General features: G+C 31.0%; 2 protein-coding genes across 3 annotated transcripts in view; one reads left to right on the forward strand and one right to left on the reverse strand.

Annotated features, from left to right (window-relative positions):
• The window catches only part of Arl8 (ADP-ribosylation factor-like protein 8), a 47,958-nt gene extending 33,681 nt beyond the window's left edge, over window positions 1–14,277 (forward strand). Inside the window, exons 4-5 of one of the 2 annotated variants that reach the window (XM_072523462.1) lie at window positions 1,769–1,878; window positions 11,029–14,277. In XM_072523462.1, the coding sequence (XP_072379563.1) occupies window positions 1,769–1,878; window positions 11,029–11,093 (175 nt within the window). In that variant the 3' untranslated portion in view covers window positions 11,094–14,277. Of the gene's footprint in view, window positions 1–1,768 lie in introns of both variants that reach the window. The other variant, XM_072523463.1, reaches the window with a different exon arrangement.
• Window positions 14,278–15,815: 1,538 nt separating this feature from the next.
• LOC140434870 (RRP12-like protein) overlaps window positions 15,816–19,833 on the reverse strand; it is a 39,640-nt gene continuing 35,622 nt past the window's right edge. The window contains exon 17 of the mRNA XM_072523459.1: window positions 15,816–15,964. Coding sequence (XP_072379560.1) covers window positions 15,865–15,964 — 100 coding nt within the window. The 3' untranslated portion in view covers window positions 15,816–15,864. The remainder of the gene's footprint in view (window positions 15,965–19,833) is intronic.

Consider the following 19,833-nt stretch of genomic DNA (forward strand, 5'->3'; position numbering starts at 1 on the left):
AATTTCGGCTCTATCTCTTGGACTATAAGGAAGCGATAAGTGGTTTGACAGCATAATAACTGCTTGTTTAGTCTAGTTTTTTCAGTGATTCTAGGCAATCTATTTGGGTGGAGTTTTGACTTGTTCTTGAATGAGTTCCGAATCCAGCAGCCCGCTGAAGTATTGGATTTTTATAATATAATTATTTGACAACCTTTTGTTGGCCAACTACCTAGAGCGGAGTTGAGCCGAAATACATTGATTTCGTATGTTCCGTTTTAAATTCGTTCAATCTGTATATATATATATATATATATATATATATATATATATATATATATATATATATATATATATATATATATATATATGTTTGTCCATACTTGTATGGTTCAAAAAGGTCAATAAATTATATTATACAATTATAGAATAAATCGAATGTTTTGCACCTGAGTGTATATTAAAAAATAAAATTGGTTTTTATTTTCGAGATGAATCAATTTGGCTTTTTTGGTGTTTAGTCATTCGCATAATAGTGTAAATTTTAAATATTTTAAAAAAAGAAGTGTGTGACGAATAAAACTAGGGGTTATTATAATTAATGTAATTTGGCATTAGTAATATTCCATTTTAATGAAAGAATTAGTAGTCATTAACAATAACCAACTTAGTTGTTAAAAACTTTTTAAACTGCTTATACTATTACATAGACTACTAGATATATAATAATAGTTTAAGCAGTTTAAAAGTCGTTAAAAATGCAATATCTTTCTTTTAATGTAAGTATGTTTTAACCTATTTTTAGTATTAATGACATTATTCTTTTGTTCTTTTACGTATCTTCTATTATGTATAAGATTATGCCACTTAAAAAACGTCATTTTATTGTTTTTATAACTTTTTTATAACAACTCAAGAACGGCTGTATCTATTTGGCTAATTTTAATTTTGAAATAGCTGTAGAAGTCCAAGGAAGGTTTAAAAGGTGAGAAAATATGGTGATATTCTACGGAAAATAGTAGAAGCAACAATTTGATTTTCCCATACAAACAATTATATATACTCCTTTGGATCGACGTCCCTAAACATGCCTATCTTCACGTTTATTTACTTGTTTATGTTGCACGTGGGGGCCGAGATTAAATTCCTCGCCGAAGAGAAACTTTTTTTTTAATTCAATAACATTTTTCTCTTTTATTATTTTAAATTTTATAAATTCAACAATCACTCAAATTAAAATGAAATAAGTAACCAGTGCATATCTTCCAGCTCTAATTCTTAATATTAAACAAGAAAGTCTTGAATATGTTGTATGTGTGAGTCCATTTCAAATAGGTAAAAAGAAATAAGAATAAGACTTACTCACAATCAATTTATTCTACCACCAACGACCGGTTTCGCATACTAGTTGTGTATATCGTGCTGCCAACTGCACTGACCTCTGTTACGACGTTGCCATCTAATCCAAAAGATCCTGGTGCTTAATAATAAATCTTATTGTGTTAAGGCAGAAAAAATCATTACACGAATTCCTTTTGGAATCCTTTGGAATCCTTCCCCTTTGGGGAAGATTTTGCTTATCTCCATTTAGATAAAATGTATTACTACTCAGTTAAACTGCAGCTACACTTAATGCCCATTTGAAAACGATACCCGATGAATGTAAAGCTCAAATTACTTTTATAAGCTTAAAAAGCTTTAATTTTTTCCCTTTTCCTTTGTTATTTTTAATTATCATTATTTTGCTTTATTTGGAAAATATTTGTTTTAATACTTTTTATTGTTTCAGGAATCTCTCTGCTATACAAGACCGTGAGATCTGTTGTTATTCGATATCTTGTAAAGAAAAAGACAACATTGATATAACTTTGCAATGGTTGATTGCGCACTCAAAATCTGGTATGCGTTAAATTATTAAAACAATTGTAGTATATACAAAAAGTCAACTTTAAGGATACACACTACCTACTACTTATACAAAGTAAACATATTTTTCGTTGAACTTGGTCATAGAAGGTGGTAATTTTGATAGTATCCAATGTGGCAATTGCAATTTGTGTTTCAAGGTGGTTTGTTTCATTTGACAATCACAATGAATTAATTAACAATTAGTAATTATGAAAGATTCCATTCTTTCATTTAAATTATTTTTTATTTATCCTACCTTCTATATTTGTACTTATCGTAATTAGTTTAAGCGCCTATGTTTTATTTGTTAGCCGGGTATTATTCATCTGCTGGAATAATAACTCGCTTAAAATTCAGCCTCTCTGAACCTTAGTTATTAATTGTTAAAACACATCATATTATTTTACGTGTATCTCAAATAATTCCACAATGTGGAACAAACCACTAACAAATGATCACAACGCCCCAAGTAGCTTAAAGTAAAGTACATATAGATGCAATCGCAATTATGACGATATCGATCAAATTTGCAGCAGTAGAGAAATGATTGCGTAAAGATGTTGACAAAAATATTTTTTTTTGCTAAGGGTAGTAAGTGTTTTCGCCTTTAACGGTAATATGTTATTGATTGAGAATACTAAAAAGCTTAATATATTGATTCGTCTATCGCATTCAATGATTTTAAATACAGTTAGTGTATACGTTTGAATCTTAGTATGATCGTGGTAATCGTAGTAGCGATTGCATATGTGCTGTATGCGCAACAGAATAAGCATACTTTTGAACAATTTTTGTCTCTTATTTGCAACAAACTACAGTAGTACCTTGTAAATTTAAAGCACAAAACTGGTCTTAGATGAACCTTACAATTTTAGCTCAAGTGAAGTAGGTGTTCACAAATCAAACTCATTTGTTGTTTTCAAATTTGAATGATTCGATAAGTTTGTTGTAAATATACATAAACTAATCTGTCTAAATATTTAAACAAGCATCCACACAAAGTAAATAACTAAACTAACGATACGAAAACGATTCATCCAACTTTTTTTCGTAACGCTATGCTATTGAATTTTCTGATAAACCACTAATTTAATTGACATTTTTTTCTTTGATAGATCAAAGGTTTAGTAAGCTGTCGGTTGTATGGTTTTTTAGTTTAAGTTTTTCAATACAATGTGAAAATGTAATCTATTTTTATGGGAGTTACTCCATTTAAACTAAACTAATAATAATAGTAAACTACAACTTAATTCACGCTATAATCCTTGCACCATACCTAGTGAACTAAATTAATAAGAAGTAAAGTTGTACGCTGTACACTATGTTGCTCGAAGCCACCGTTGCTCATTTCTAGTAGGTAATGGGTAGGGTAGTTCATAGAGGTGAAAAACATAAGAAAGATGGACATAAAACAAAGAATAACAGGGAAGATAATAACTCTTCAAAATAAAGGGTACCACTGTTTTTAAATATTTAATTCCCAAAAAACAGAAATGGGATATTCACAAAACAAAGAGAATTAAAAAGACAGGATATCAAAATTTAATAAAAATATCAACGACATACAAATTTAAAAATAAAAACATGGTAAGATTCACTATATAAAAAAATATATTTAAAATATCACATATCATAACGTATATACACAAAAAAGGTCAAATTGTAAACGCTTAAAAAACATGAAAACGGTTTGAACTGACTTAAGTTCTCTTTCCAACGGATTGACTGTGTTGAAACTAAAAAAACCATGCAATCAAATGAGAAAATTTGCGTACCAAGAACACACACTTTGTTACTTAGTTAATCCATTTCGATTTAAACATGTTTAAAATAGAGACTGAACGAAAACATTGATTAAAATCAAATTATCAGAATAATGAAACTAATTGTATAACGTAACTAAATTAAGTCCTTTATATTGTTAAATTAACCTTCTTAACATGAAAGCAGCATATCTTGACTTGGCTTAGAATATAAGAATGTATTCACAATATTTTAGATAATCTGTTAATAAGATTAAGACTATTAAGACATTAGATAGTGGGATTTGACATCAGTTGAATCTTAAATAAAAGGTGTCTTCCAAATTAGGATTGGATGCGTTGGTCTGTGTTGAGATAAAAACAGGGGTTCCATACTAAGATAAGAAGGGGCGACCGTCCAAACCGAGACGTAAAGGGGCTCATAATAAGATGAGAGACAAAAAGATCCTTACAAACTAGAAAGAAAGTGGTCTCCGTCCTAGGATGAACTAGGGCCCTAATTAGATGATTATATTAGATTCACATCTTGTTTCCGAATAAAAAATAAAAAGAATTGAGAAGGTGGGCTGTTTATATATATATATATATATATATATATATATATATATATATATATATATATATATATATATATATATATATATATATATATATACTCACAAAAAGTTACCAAGACAAAATACCGTTTCTGAATTTTGACCGAAATACTCAAAATTTTTGGAGAGCCCTTAACGGTATCCTTTAAAAGAGATTATTTAGAATATTTAAAAATAAAGCGGATTACAGCGAGTTGTTGAACGACCCTGGGTGGTCAAATATAACATATTTTTGTTGTATGGTGTGGGGTGGTAATATAAATTTAGTAAAATAAACGAAAATGAGATAACATGTGACGTATCGTCTTTTCGACATATTATACCCTAACGATTCGAACGATTTTAGCACTCTCAAATAATGATTTACAAGGTATATAAGTACATTGTGTAAATCCCAAATCATGTTTTACAAAGTTTATACATTGTAAATCATGATTCGGGGGTGTTCCTCGTAACATTCAAGTGTCTTGGTTTGTTTATTTCTAATGCATCTTGATTGTGATTTTAGTATAGTTTTCTCCAATTGCTTTGACGCACTAAGGTAACATTTATTTTTAACACCTTCATGCAAAACCCCTATCATTAAATTCGCCATAGCAAAACCATAAATGAAACTAATGTAAATTTCGGAGTTTCATACAGCTACTTATTCCTAAAAGTTTCACCGACACTTCTGCTCTTTTTAGATTTAGGAAACCCCTTCCCACTAAAAGTGTTTATATATGTTTCATTTTGTTTGTATATTAGGGTTCTTATTTGTTTACCAGTTTACCTAAAACATTTTATTACAATAGCATTTACGCCCAAAATGATTCCAAGTAACCGACGTTTTATCACTCGGGGAATTTGAATTAACAATTTCGAGAAAAGGTCGACACATTCAGGAAATATTGGCATTATACAAAAATATTCAGATATATACAATATCTTGTAAAAATATGAAATTTATGCAAAATATGCAATTTGCATATATTCTGGTCTCTACTATAACCTATTATATATTGTATAATCATCTAAACTGTTTAGACGTATTTATTCTGGGAACTAACTTTAAAAAAGCTGTAAAATTCTTAGCTTCAAAGCGTTTATTTGATCTTCGCCATCTGTAATAGAAATGCGTTTTATGTCACTTATAAGTGTATCATAAAAATAGATTTCTCCTATCAAAAATTCTTGCAGTGGACATTCAGCAAATATGAATTCAATTGTGGTCATTAAAAGTGTATGAATCGGTGCTTTAGAAACGATTCATACACACCTTTAAACAAAAGTTTAAACTTGTTTGGTTGCTATCTGTAGTAATAGTAATATTATCGTGTACTGTTAAAGTGTTCATTACCATTGCATATTTGGACCGTAAGGCCATCGGAGATATAATTCTGCATTCTTCAGCCATCCAATTTAAAAGTCTGACGTAGACGTTTCTCAGTTTCTTCGATGACAAGTTTTGTTTTTTCTTTTTTTTTTGTAGTTTCGTCAACACATTTTAAACTTTTCTGATCTTTGACTTTAAGTTTCAGGAAATTTTCCGTCAAAATCAAATTGAAATTTTGTGGATTTTTTTAAATATTTTTATTACAATAACTAATTAACATGACTTCGTTATGCACCCACAATGCACCACTTACAAACACCCGGGCCAGAAGTCCTTCGTTTTTAATTTTCTTTGAAGCCATAACCTCATACTCTAAATACTAAATATCCATGGGTAAGAACAACCATAGCCTGAAAATCAAATTAGAAATATACAACATATTTCGATCGGACCATTGGCTTAGAAAGAATTTAGAGAAAATTTTGGATGATTCGTTTTTTTTTTAAGTATAAAGATTCACACAGTTAATTATTATATTTTTAGACATTGTATGAACTGAAAGGGATAACTTAAGACTTAAACCAGACTGTGCCGATTGTGGAATACAAAATATGTTGACTTTGATCAAGTTTTGGTTTTTAGGTTGAACATATTGATTTGGACCAGTTTTCAACTTGTACTGAAATATTTTAGATCGTAAAAGGGTATTTTAACTAAAAGCCAAAACTTAAGGGGTCCGTACACTCATTTCAATAAATAAGTTCTATCACGTGCGTAAAACAAAAGTCAAAAAGATTAGAAAGATGTACGAAATATATTAAAATCAGCAATTTCTAAAAAAAAATATTAGTTGGTAGTTTTGCTCCAAACTTTATTTACTATATAGGAAATTCTACAACACGTCTAGTCGAGGAGCATTACAAATGACATGGTATGAGATCTGAAGGTGATAGCTCCTGCATCCTTCGAGTAAAGTCTATTCGATTTAACAATGCACTCCCATCGCTACTTGAAGCAGTTCTGAAATTCAGATTTCAGAACTCAGATTCAGTTCTGAAATTCATGACCTTCAGTGTCATCGTTGTATTCATTGGAATCGTCTCTATCTCGTGGATATGTTGTCCTTTAAGGGGAATTTAATAGCACAATGTTATGTCGGAAGTGAATAAAGACTAGCTGAGTTGTGTAACCTTATATTTTGCCAAAAAGACGAGATTTGATGCCAATATATTCAAACTAAACAAAATGTTAACTCGCTCTGTATTCCTAACGCCTTTTAACATATTTTATACGAATGATTATTTAGGGAATAAATAAAACAAATTAAATTATTGTACTTTTTATAATTGCTCAAGAAAAGTAGCTGTCTATTTACATTAGCTGATTAAACTAATAAAATTCATTATTGATTAATAAATCTATGTATATGAACCAAACAAACCATTACAAAAATACTAATTATAACTTCAGCCGCATAGTATTCCCTATACTTATCAAAATACTTAAATTATACAGAAGTATGAAATTCCATCTAAACTGGTCAAAGCTATGAATGAGACTGAAAGGTGTAAATCTATTTTGAAATAGATTCTGTCAAAAAGTGGGCCTGCCTACCCTGCCCTACGCGTACGCTTCCTTCTGTTCCAGTCGGCTCACGTTCTTTTATTACTAGTTAGAAATAATTAATAATACCGACATAATTAATAATACGATAGCTGATCGTCCCGTGAGGACAAGAAACCATTCGCATTATCTATTATTACATTCATACCCCTTTGGTAGATACGTGTAAATATTCCCCCCTTATAAGCGGTTGCCTCTTTAAGCTTAGATCCCAGCTAAGTTGTTTTTGCATGAGGGCGGTAAATAACCAACCTTTGAATATTTTAAGAGATTTTACACACTACACTAAATTAAGCTTTAAATATAGGGGTATCTATAATAAATTAATTTTTGTTACATAGGCAACCAAAACTAATCTGCACCCACCACTCGCCACTTTATTTCAACTTTTATATATGAGATGATGAGTTCTTGCTTGTTATTTTTACTTATTTACTAAAAGGAAATTTACTTATTATAATATAATAAAAACTTTATTTACTAGAGGATTTTAAAAAGTTTGGATGGTTTATTTGTATATTGCCCTCAATAAGTTATGAGATATTAAGTGCTCTCTTAATTTTTGTTAACGATATATTTTTAATTTTTTATTTCGATAAAAAATACAAGACATGCTCATCTGCTCATCTCTTGGTGGCCTGATGGATTAACATCTTTAACTTTAACGTTTAAATACATTTCCCCATTTTAACAGAATTGAGTTTATGCTTAAAATGGAATAGTTCTTGATAGTTGGCTGTAAACCATGTTAGTTAAAAAACTCAAACATGGAAGTAAAAACTTCTGTTGTAAGTGGTGTAATATTTAATTAAAAATTAAATTAAAAATCCAAATAAGTTCAGTTGGCAAATTCACATACCCGCGTGGATGTTAAATTTTATTTGGAGTAGGGACATACTCTTCCCAGATAGTTATATCCATTTTATTATATCCATATTATCCAAAACAGAAGTTTTTACTTCGGTGTTTCAGTTTTTTGATCGAATTTATTTTCATTTAATTTTATGTAATGAGAGACAATGTTGAAATTTGTATTTCCTACCATGCTGATGACTTTTGTTTGTACGTTGACCTGCTTTTTGAACTTTTTTCTTTTTCTTTGTAATACGCTGATCTTTAAGAGTACGTAGTACTGACTTCTGCGCACTATAAATGTTTGATTTACCTGATAAAATATATATTTGGCATTTTGCGTTAATTATCCAAACTAGAATTTTGAGTTTATGGACCCTTTGCCAAACACTTTTAGGATATATATTCACTTGCTGATGATTGTAGAACGTAAGTTAATATAAAAAATTTAAAATAATGAAAATTAATGAGTACCAACAACACGGCACTATAAATATAATTAGTAAAATTATGTATTATGTGCTAAAAAGAAAAAAATATTATTGCCGTTGTTAAATTATATGTGCATGTTTTACTTTTAAACTACTGGACTTCTTTTAAGTTAATTAAAAAGAGGTCGAAAACATTTTTCATGTCGATCTCTTTTCACTGGAAAAAGAAGTATACATTTAAATAGTGTTTTTTGGGCACAATGTTACAATTAAATAATTTACCCAAAAAAAATAAGGCGTTTTATAATTACCTTTGTATATATTAACCCGAATGGCAGCCGTAGCTCAGTGGCTATGTTACTGGCTTAACCAGATGGAGGGGACGGGTTTGAATCCCGGCACCGACAAAATTTTCAATTTCGAATTTAACTGACCTGTCACCGTGCTTCGGAGGGCACGTAAAGCCGTCGGTCCCGGTTACGAGACTATACTAACACTAGACCTTAGTCAGAAGGTTACACGAACTTTACTTTACTTTTTTTACCCTGACTTATATTAACTAGCAATGATCATATATTCGAAAATGATAAACTGATAATGTATTTTGTGTCATACTAATAGTACACTTTATGGATTGTACAGTCATTAAGACAAACACAGTTTTTGATGGCTTACTAATAACTTATCAGCAACTCAATTATCCAAGCAGCACAATTTTATTAATATACTCGGTCCGTAGGTTCTTTGCATATCCGCCATAATTCAATGTATACGTTCAAAATGTTCAAAAGGTCAAATGTCTATCAAAGATGTAAAAATTATGATTGTGACTGACTTAGTGGCAAGTTCCAATGCAAATGCAAATAGAATAATTGTCATCGGACATTCCGATTTATTTCAAATCTTTTTCAGAGCTTCCGTTATCATTTACGATTAAACAGCCATGGACCAAATAAGATCGTCAAAAACAAAAATTGACGTTATAAAAATGGTCAAATGAAGAACTAATATTGACATTCATATTAATTATTTAATATTAGCCTTAATTGAATATTATTATTATATTAATAATATTATTAACATCGTTTTTAGATTCTGGTATAAATCTGTTCTGATAAAATTGTTTTTGGAATAGTGTAGGTATGATTAAAAAATAGTTTTTAAGTATAAAATTTTTTAATATTAACAATCTAATTTGCAATCCAAAAAAAAGTTTTCTTGCGTGCATACTCTCCAAGATTTTGGAAGAATTTGACCTTTAAAGCAGCAATACTGGTTCGTTCAATTAAATTGACCCCACAGCGGTTAATGTTTACTGCACAAATATACTTATGACATGAGTATTTCATTTTTTTTCCCAAATGTACGCACAGCACAGTAATTACTCCCTTAAATAAAGGTTTATTGAAAGGTTTACATTGATAAATAAAAGTAGATTTATCTCTCGAAAAACGTTTCTGGTCCCCCATTTCTTCCCACCAGTTCAAACATTCAGCACAAGCTGCCATGTTTGGGAATTTAATGGATTTACACCAATCGTATTTTCAACAATCCTTAAAAATATACCGTTGGATGTAACATTCCATTGGACAATTTATAGTTAAAATCAAATATCATTTTAGAGGTTAGACCATGTACCTTTCCTTAGTAGCTAATAAATATATACTCACCCCAGGAAATTGATAACTAACCTAATAATTACTCATTATAATTATTTATGAAAAAAATATATAACTTCAAGCCACTAAAACTAATTTAAAATTTAAGTAACACGAAAATTAGTTAAATAAGATGTCACATTTTCATAATTCCAAGTAGATGGTATTTGAATCATTTACCATCCTTCATCATATTGTCGTCTTTGATGTAAAATATAATTCGTGAATAATGTCATACATATGCAAAGAACCAGGGACTAGACTATGCATTTATGTTCTGTAGTTTTCAGCCATCTGGTTTAGACATTTGTTTGTCTGTTCCTGTAGTTTGCGTCTCTCGATTTCTTTAATAGCCAGTTTTGTGTTGCTTTTAACAAATGTATATGGCCTTAGGCGACACAAATACTCGGGCCAGACGCCCCCGCTATTGTAAGAACATCGACTTTAGGGAATAAACATCTACTAGGTATATCATTAGTACATACCTAGCTGATTGATTTAAAATTTTAAGAAAGTTTGTATATTTTACTATTGTTTTTTCAAAAAGGCGGTATTTAAGAATCTCATTGATAGATCATGTTAATACATCACAAAAAATTATCAGCCATAATGGCAGGTTACTTTGTGTACTTGTTTTTGGTACTCATTGTAGGTATTACACGATGCTGGTTTTATATTTGGGTGAAAGTTAAAAATTATAAAGAAAGCCTGTAATATATTTGTTGCTTAATAGTCTTACGAAAATTCAGTGATTTAGAAAGAACTGTAAGATTTTTTAGTATAGTCTTAACATATATTTATTTCTATATGTCTATGTTATAATATTAATTATGCTGATTCATATAGTGAGATTTTTTTATATATACACACACGATAGATTATTTTTATTAATTTTCTTTGTAGAATATAACTTTGGAGTAGTGATTAAAAATTTGGTTGAAGGAGTACCATCAAGTTATCTTTTTTGATTATCCATTTTTATATTATTTTAAACTATAAAAGTTATGTATTTAAAGTTATATTCTTTTTGTTACATACAGAGAACAGTAACGAGCTCTTAAGCATTGTAAAAAGAAAAATTTTACATATTTCAAAATAAATATTAGCGAAACTTTTATTTACACATATTTTTCATTTTTGTCTTACCCTCTATTAGCGTAAAACATTTGTGCTTGTCCATTTCATGTTTCAAGGGGAATAAGTAATTCCAATTACGACGTTTATGTAGTATTTTGCCTGATATGTGGCAGACATTATGTTCGAAGTCTTTCTTGCCTTCTTTGTAAAATGTCACTTTTCCTTATTTTTTTTTTGTTTTCATATTCTCGTATAGTTTGCATTAGTGTTTTGTTCGCTTAGCTATGTTTTATATCCTGGAAATTCGCTTTTATGAAATGCAATAAAACTTCTCAGTAGTAGTCGATAAAGTCATAAAATTTTGATCGTTTAAAGAGGCGATGACTACTTTAAACAAATACAAACTCTGGGAAAGTATGTCAAAGAAATAAAAATTATATATTGGGTATGTATATATTGTAATCAGAAAAAAGGTAGCTCACAGGTGCTAATAATGCATTAAATCACTCGTCACATCTGGACACCAACTTGCAATCTATTAGGTGCCTGATTAACACCCCTGATAGCATTGTATATAAGGGAATATGAGACAGTGTTGGATTAGACATAGAAACAATGACACTAAGGAAAATAAAGTACAGGCAATGATACCAAGCGCTCAATGGGACAGAAAAGTATACACACTCTTCTATATAGTGCGCGATTAAATTTCACTCTCTAGCCTCAACTATTCTTTTAACCATAAAATTAAATATGGTTCTGAAACTATCTTGTGGCATTTTTATCTACCTTTTAATGGGAAATACCACAATTTCAATTGAAAATACTTTGATGTTAACGTTTCGATTTCCACTTCGGAAATGGTTCTCAAAATATAAATTTATAAATTTCTGGATAACTGAAGGAAGGTATCTCTCTACATTGTTTTTATGGTGTCTTAGTGACACAATCATTAAAAATGGCGGACGTGCACTATTTTGTAAAATTATTTGAAACCGTATGGCAAGTAATAACTATTAGAAAGCCTTATTACCTCACTCAATACCAAAATGTCGACTAAGTAAAAAAAGTATGGACTACCCCTAATAATCTGATACTCTTCAGCTTTTATGGAAAATACTTTCTTCTTCTTAAGGTGCTCTCTCAATTACTGAAGGTTGGCTATAACTACAGCAAATTGCTCTCTATCTTGAGCTGTTCTTAGTATCGAATGTGTGTCCATGCCTGTCCAGTCTCTTACATTTTTCAGCCAGGAGCATTTTCTTCTTCCTTCCAGTTTCCCTTCCATTATCAGTCGTAGGAAGTTGTATTTTTCTTCTCTGCAAATATATCCTAGATAACTCGTTTTTCTGGTTTTTACAATATTTAGGAGTTCTCTCTCAGTCCCCATTCTTCTTAGCAATTCGTTGTTGGTCACGTGCTCTGTCCAAGAGATCTTCAGCAACCTTCGAAAAACCCACATTTCAAAAGACTTCTACACGTCTCATACTTGTGATTCCGAGAGTCCATGTTCTCACTCCGTATAGCAATTTTACAAAACATTCATTATATCAAAGGAGAATACTCAAGCAGGTCAATTTATTTTTGTAGTTTCTGACATACCGATAGAATTCTTTTATTGAAATCTGTCAAAAATATGATGTCATCGAAGTTTTCCTTAAATGATAATATATGGCATGTCATACATTATTTGAAAGCTCTTATGCCGTTCAGTATGCTACTAGAAATTAAAAAGAGTCCTCCACAAGGAGTTTAAGACAATTTTCTTAATTCAAAGGTCGACATTTTGAAACGGTTCGATAGAATTGCACACAAATCTGGGAACACATTGAGTTAAAGATATTGAAAAATGCCGATGACGTCATGTTTTTGACAGAAGTCAATAAACGGACAAAAAAATTCTACACAGAAGTCAATAAACGGACAAAAAAATTCTACAACAGATTCTGCTTTATCGTGATGAATCGTTTATGACTAATCCTAGTTTACTATCAGGCGCGTAAGGCCCCGGCTCTCAAAATGACTGGATCGAATGTGATCTGAGGACACCATTTTTAAACAAAATAGGTATTTTTGTGTGCGAATAAATTGTATACTATAAACGCCGCACAGAAAGATCGAACCTCGTGCATGTAACGTGTGCCGAATGTACCCGAAGAGGTGAACAGTGGCGTGATTATGCTTGAAATTCCTCGGTTCAACCGAATTGAATCAATTTAATTAAATGAAGCAGAAATGAAAGCAATGCTATTTAAACGTTATCTGGAAAGTGAACTGTTCAACACATGTTCTTCGAAGTGCGTTTATGAGTTGCATTAATATGTGACAATTTAATAAAAGAATTATCAAAAAAGAAGCTAAGGAAACGCTGTCGTTGGTGCATGAAAAGCATGAACTTGTTACAATGGTTGCACCGTTAATTCGGAAAGAAAATACTATGATAAGGGATTTGCCTGCAAGAGAAATGTCAAATCGTCTTATGTCTTCTTCGGTTATACCACTAATGTTCAAATCTTCAACTAGCCATTTAATAGCATTTCCACGACAATCTCGGTTTTATATAGTCCTCCGTTTTATAATTCCATAAACACGAATACTTTTTAAAATGTTCCAAGAACAGAGGCGTGTGCATTTCCCTCCATTTGAAAACCATTGCGTAGGTATATAGTAGAGTAGGTAGGTATGTATCATCCAAATACGCCCTTCCTCGACACTGTGGCGCGCAAGACTGGCTGTAAAACTAAATCGTTTAATTTTTGTGTTTCCACATTCATTTCTCGTTCACCGCGTTGAAGATTGGACGCGTTACACATTTATCTAATATATACTCTTTCAATAATAATATAAAACTCCACATGTCCATTTAAATACTCAACGAATTTCTCAGCAGTTTTCCTATTCTATCAAATAATTGAGGCTTTATTTTCGCTTTCCTAGCTTTATAATGCCCAAAACAATCGGACTCGAACACCCTTTTCTCAACTATGATCATACAAGGCTAGCTTCCTCTGCATTCCCATGAACACCTAACCTTAAATTTTGCCCAATGCTCATTACAGGTATCATCAGAATAGCCTCTAATATATTTACTGCAGTTTAATTGTGAATATGTTCGCTCTATTAAAGCCGACTCCATAAAAATGAGCAGAAAACATTTTTTGTAGCAATTCGGTGTCCATCTCATCGGGCTTAAAAAGATCGCACACTGGTCCCAAAATCAAAACAGATTTCATGATTGCAAACCGTATGATTAGCCAGTTTACTCATACCTGTCGTTTCGTTAACTGAGGTTATCATTCCCAAATATTTGTATCTATTCACTACCCCAGATTGATTCTTAGATTCTATATCTTGCAGAATCTTATCAATTGTCAGTAGAGCCAAATTATCCGCATATAACACGAGACAAAATCATAGCATTTATATTTGTCACTAGATAATGCGCCATACAGGTCATTTTTAGTACTAGTCTCAACATGCACCCATGTCTCACTGCTAAGTCACATCCAAAGCATTCTGATAAACCTTTCATTGACCAGAGTGTTAAAGCAGCACTGAGGTACGCAAAGTCATACCCATGTTTTACCGCCTTGTTTGCGTGTTAAATTTTTATTTATTATCTCTTTACCTATTATTATCTACAAAAAGTATTGTCAAAAGCAGAGAACCCAATGCTTGAAATGGTTTATTACACTGTTAAATTGAATCCAAGAATTAATTATGTTCAATATTGAGTTTATGATTGACTAGATGGTATTCTTTTTTTTTTTTAATTAGTATTTGGAGGACGTTTTTATATCGATTAGCAATTGTGGGGTCTTCATTCGGATGATATTTATCCACAGTGTAGATTGGCATTTTAATTAAAAAAAAATAGGTATAATTTATTTTTTCTCCTAAGTTTTCACAAAAAGTTATTTTTACAGATTTGTGATATAAATAAAAACTTTATCACATACAAAAGATACTGATGATACTTAAACTTGCTTCTCCATTTGCATGTCTCTACCATAGGTAACATTAATACCAATCTGCTGATGAAAAATGTTGAAATTCTCTCACACTTTTTTTGTCTTCATTTCCTAATTTTTCAACAGTTCGCAGATTTTCTTATTTGATAAAACTATTATATATTGGCTGATATCACTTATATGTATTATACACATATTCTTCTCGCACCCTTTCATTTCTTTTTATTATATCCAAATCTACTACGCTATTTGGATTGGCCACTTAATCTTCAAACTTTTTAATGTTCTGAATATTCTCATTCCAACTGTTATAGAAGAACTAAACATTATTGATTTTGTCTATCTGGTCTTTTTCAATACTCAGTATTAAAAACGTGGCGCACGCATACACTAATTAATAGTAAGTGTAAAAAACAGCTATATTCATTCTAAAGAATGCATCGAATAGTAGGAAAAACATGTGCCTGGTTTTTGAAGTATTAAAAAGTAATCATCCGTTATTTGCATTATGATTTTCACGGCGCTACGCTATTTTCTTGAAGCTCACAATTGATAGTGATTTGTATATTTTTATTTAGGATTTAGGCAAGAATATATTATAACAGATTAACCGTTGTCTTTTTATAAATAAAGATCATTACAAAACGAATAACATTAGTTTTATTTCTATAATTGTTTAACACTTAATAAATTATTTGTTCTTATTCCTTTTTGCCTTGGCACCTTTTAAAGCTCCTAATTTTGCTGCTTTTACTATATGCTTAAATTGGCCAGCAGCCTTATTCTTTTTCCTGAAAATAAAAATATAGTTAAACATTTTGTTAAGTATTAACATATTGTCGGCTTAGTGTTAATCGGTGAACTCTATTTTCAAGAGGACATACTTTTCGTATGTCTACTACATATAACGAGGGTATACGGTAGATTAAACATACCTGCTATAATATCACAATAATTAAAATTTGTTATCAAAATCAATTTAATAATTTTGTATAGTTTCGGTAAATCGAATTAGCAGATTAACATTATAAGCCGATGTATGCAAAAATAAAATAAAATCATTGTATTATATCAAGATATTTGATTAAAAATTATTATTAGCGTAATCTAAATATTGAAAAATTATACAAAATGACAAAACAGCAAACAAAAAAAGGGATAAAATACTGGGGGTATTAAAAAAAGGAGATTAAACCCTTATTTTTCTTGATCTTAAACCTTACACATAACCTGAATTGACATTACGAATGAAAGTCTCCAGCATATTGGACTCCCACAGTCTTTGTACATTTTGATGATAGTATTTGATCTGACAGCCATGGATTTTTTTAATATGCACTTTTTGCAATTGCGAGGCGTTTTTTGGGAACATAGCTTTCTTATCGCGGGCTACGGACGTAGCTGTAACGATATAGCGACTATATACTACATGGAGCGACCATATACTACTTCCACGCATGGAACACGCAGTTTCATGCGTGTTTCTTAACAAAATAAAATAAATAGAACTGAATTAAATTAAGAACGATCGCTCCGTACGTGGACGATAAGAAAGCTATGCTTCCTCACCTGGGTCACTAACGGAGTACCACATCCAATTTTTAATTTATTCGTAAACACACAGGATCCAAATTGGTTTACAATGCTATTTGTCCCCATCGTACGACCTTCAATATTATATTATTGATATAAAATCTGGACTAAGAATAGGTACTTGGAATCTAGGAAGTTTATATGAGGCTGGAAAACTCATAATATTGTTCTGAAATTATTTGCTTGTTGCATCGTAATGCAATTTAACATTTTTATTGGAAATTTTACTTTTTACTATTTTAAAGTATAATTGTGGATTATTCCCAATTAAAATAGTAAATTGCATTAAGATGCCACCAGAAAATAGCTTCAGAACAATAGTAAAAATAGAACAGAACACATATTATAGAAGAAATGAAAATACTGAATATCTCAATATTGCCTATTATTGAAATTGTTGACGGACCACGGAAGACGCAATATAAATGACCATAAAACTCAGGTGAAAACAGTAATCATCATCGAAATTGAGTAGCTTTCATACTCTTTAATCAGGTTGAGGGTTGTACTAAATCAGTATAGTACATATCCGACAGTCATCCTGATGCAAAGCCGCGTTTTAAAAATCTTTGTTCGGATAATTCACTCCAGAATGTATGCTATAATTTGAAGGAGAAATTATTGATATGCAATTTGGTTTCCGTAATAATCTTTGAACAAAAGAAGAACTATTCGCAAAACATTATAGCTTATTCGCCTTCTTCCAACCCGGAAATAGCACCTTCGTACAGATAGTACTACATACTAGTAAATTATCTGTGCTGATTAGATGGTATCCATGTAAAGAGTTCCATCATATCCTTAATTTTCGCAGGAGTTACGGGCCTTGGTTGTTGGTGAAGCCGTACCAGTGTTAGTGAAATATTTGTAGGAGGTTTCCCCCTATTTTTTTTATTTATTTATTTTTTAACAAATCCATACACAAAACTTAGAATGTTCATTATTAAAAGTTTCTTTATAGTGAACCATAGTGGTTTTTGATATCTTAAACGTTGCACATTATGCCAAGCAATTGCATTTAGCACCTCTTACTATGTTAACCCAGTCTCTTGGACAAAATATAGATTTCTTCTTGCAGTCCGTTCCATATTTAAAAAATTCCGGTCATTTGGTAAGAAAGAGTGGCCGGATACCATGAATTTTTGAACTATTAGGTAAAAGAAATAAGAATAAGACTTAGTCACAATAAATTTATTCTACCACCAACGACCGGTTTCGCATACTATAATTTGCTATGCATCTTCAGGTCTAGACCTGAATGGTAGAATAAATAGATTGGTCTGGTAGAATAAATAGATTGTGATTAAGTCTTATTCTTATTTCTTTTACCTATTGGAAATGGACTAACATAGGCAACATATTCAAGATTTGTGAACTATTGTTTCAATTTTGTTAGTTGAATATTCAACAATACTTTCCCATAATATCTTTATGTTCCTATTCTGTCCAGGGCACGCGTTACTGTAAGCTATTAAATGCTTTGTCTCTCTGCAATCATCCTTTGTGTGTCTTAATATGCATAAACCAACTTCTTGGGGGCCTCTGGAGGACGATGTCTCATCCCCTACAAACATGTAAGCCTTACCTGTCGAAGAGTCATCAACTTGTAAATTATAAACGTACATATTATTAGTAGGCAGTTGAGATTGATAGTTTAGGAAAAGCCAAGTCATTTTGAAGATTCAAAAGTAACAAGCATTTCTTCTTCGTTTTATTAACAAAATTTACGTCACAATATTGTGACAGCTGTGTTTTTCTCTTCTCCGTACTCCTTATAAATATGATAGATCTTTCGAAAAGTTCAAGCCTAGATATTTCCTATGTGGATTGTGAGCCTTATGCAATGGCTTCCGTAATTGGAAAACCTATTAATATGCTCTTTTATTAAGGAAAATGCTTCCTCATATGATTAATTAGTTGTCCCATGCTTTCCTTAATTATCTTCATCTGCAGATCTACCTTCTTCCTTTTTTTGCGCCCTTTGAACTCATCCGTTAGACACCGAAAAGGTATCACAGAAAGTTTTGCATACCATTACGCTTTCACTTTTCATATTTAAAAAATATTTATTACTAACCGGCTTTGGTTCTTTTGGAAACATAATGTCCCGAGGACGTGTTTGTTTCCCTATATTCCAAAGACGAGTAAATGCATCTAACATATCTTCAACTAATTGCCACACCACCAACAACATTAATTCGCCGCAATTTAGTACATCCACAATCGTTATTAACAAAATTTGTTGCCGAAATTAGCTTGCCTAAAGTACGTAACTTACATTCTCCTGTCCGGTGTTTATTTTCATTTTATTTTTAATTTTTTTGTGCTCTTTGTCTCAGTATTTTTGTTCGATTCCTTATTTAAATATTAAGTTCACAGTTACTGCTTACTTAAACTGCAAGGTTAAGTGAAATCTACTACCCAAAGAGGTTATGAAACTATTTTCTTGTGGAATGTTTAAGTTTAATACTATATTTAATAATTAACGATCTCTTTTGTGGAAAGGCTTTTGAGATTTGATTTTAATACAGGGCCTCTGCCATTCTCTTATACGTATTTCAACCTTCTTAGGTCTACTCAGAGCGACATATGCAGAAGTCCTGGATTATTGAAAACAAATATCTCCCGTCATAAAAGTATAATTATAAAAATAATTATATAGGACGTTACAAGCCATCTAATAACAAAATTAATAGGAAAGAAATCCGATGATTTCATATTCTTACTGAATTGTCAAATTTAATATTTTTTTGTTCGCTGAAATTATATTGAAATTCATTAAAGTATGAATTGTGTGCGTATCCAAATTGAACTCCATTGATTTCCATCTAATGTATGTATTTTAACTGCATTTTACATGAACTATAAATAGTAGACATATATTATTTCTTTTAAAGTTCATTGTGCTTCGGTTCTTTTAAATTTCATAATTATGTATATTCACTACTAACACGACAATACGGCAACTCTGTGCGAAAATATCAACGTCGAATTGAATAACGTAAAATTAACTTAAAAATTAACGTAAAATTAAAGGAAATAATATAAAATTACTCAAAGTGTGCCC

Source organism: Diabrotica undecimpunctata, chromosome 2 (genome assembly GCF_040954645.1).
Source record: "Diabrotica undecimpunctata isolate CICGRU chromosome 2, icDiaUnde3, whole genome shotgun sequence".
In the NCBI taxonomy this organism is placed as follows: Eukaryota; Metazoa; Arthropoda; class Insecta; order Coleoptera; family Chrysomelidae; genus Diabrotica; species Diabrotica undecimpunctata.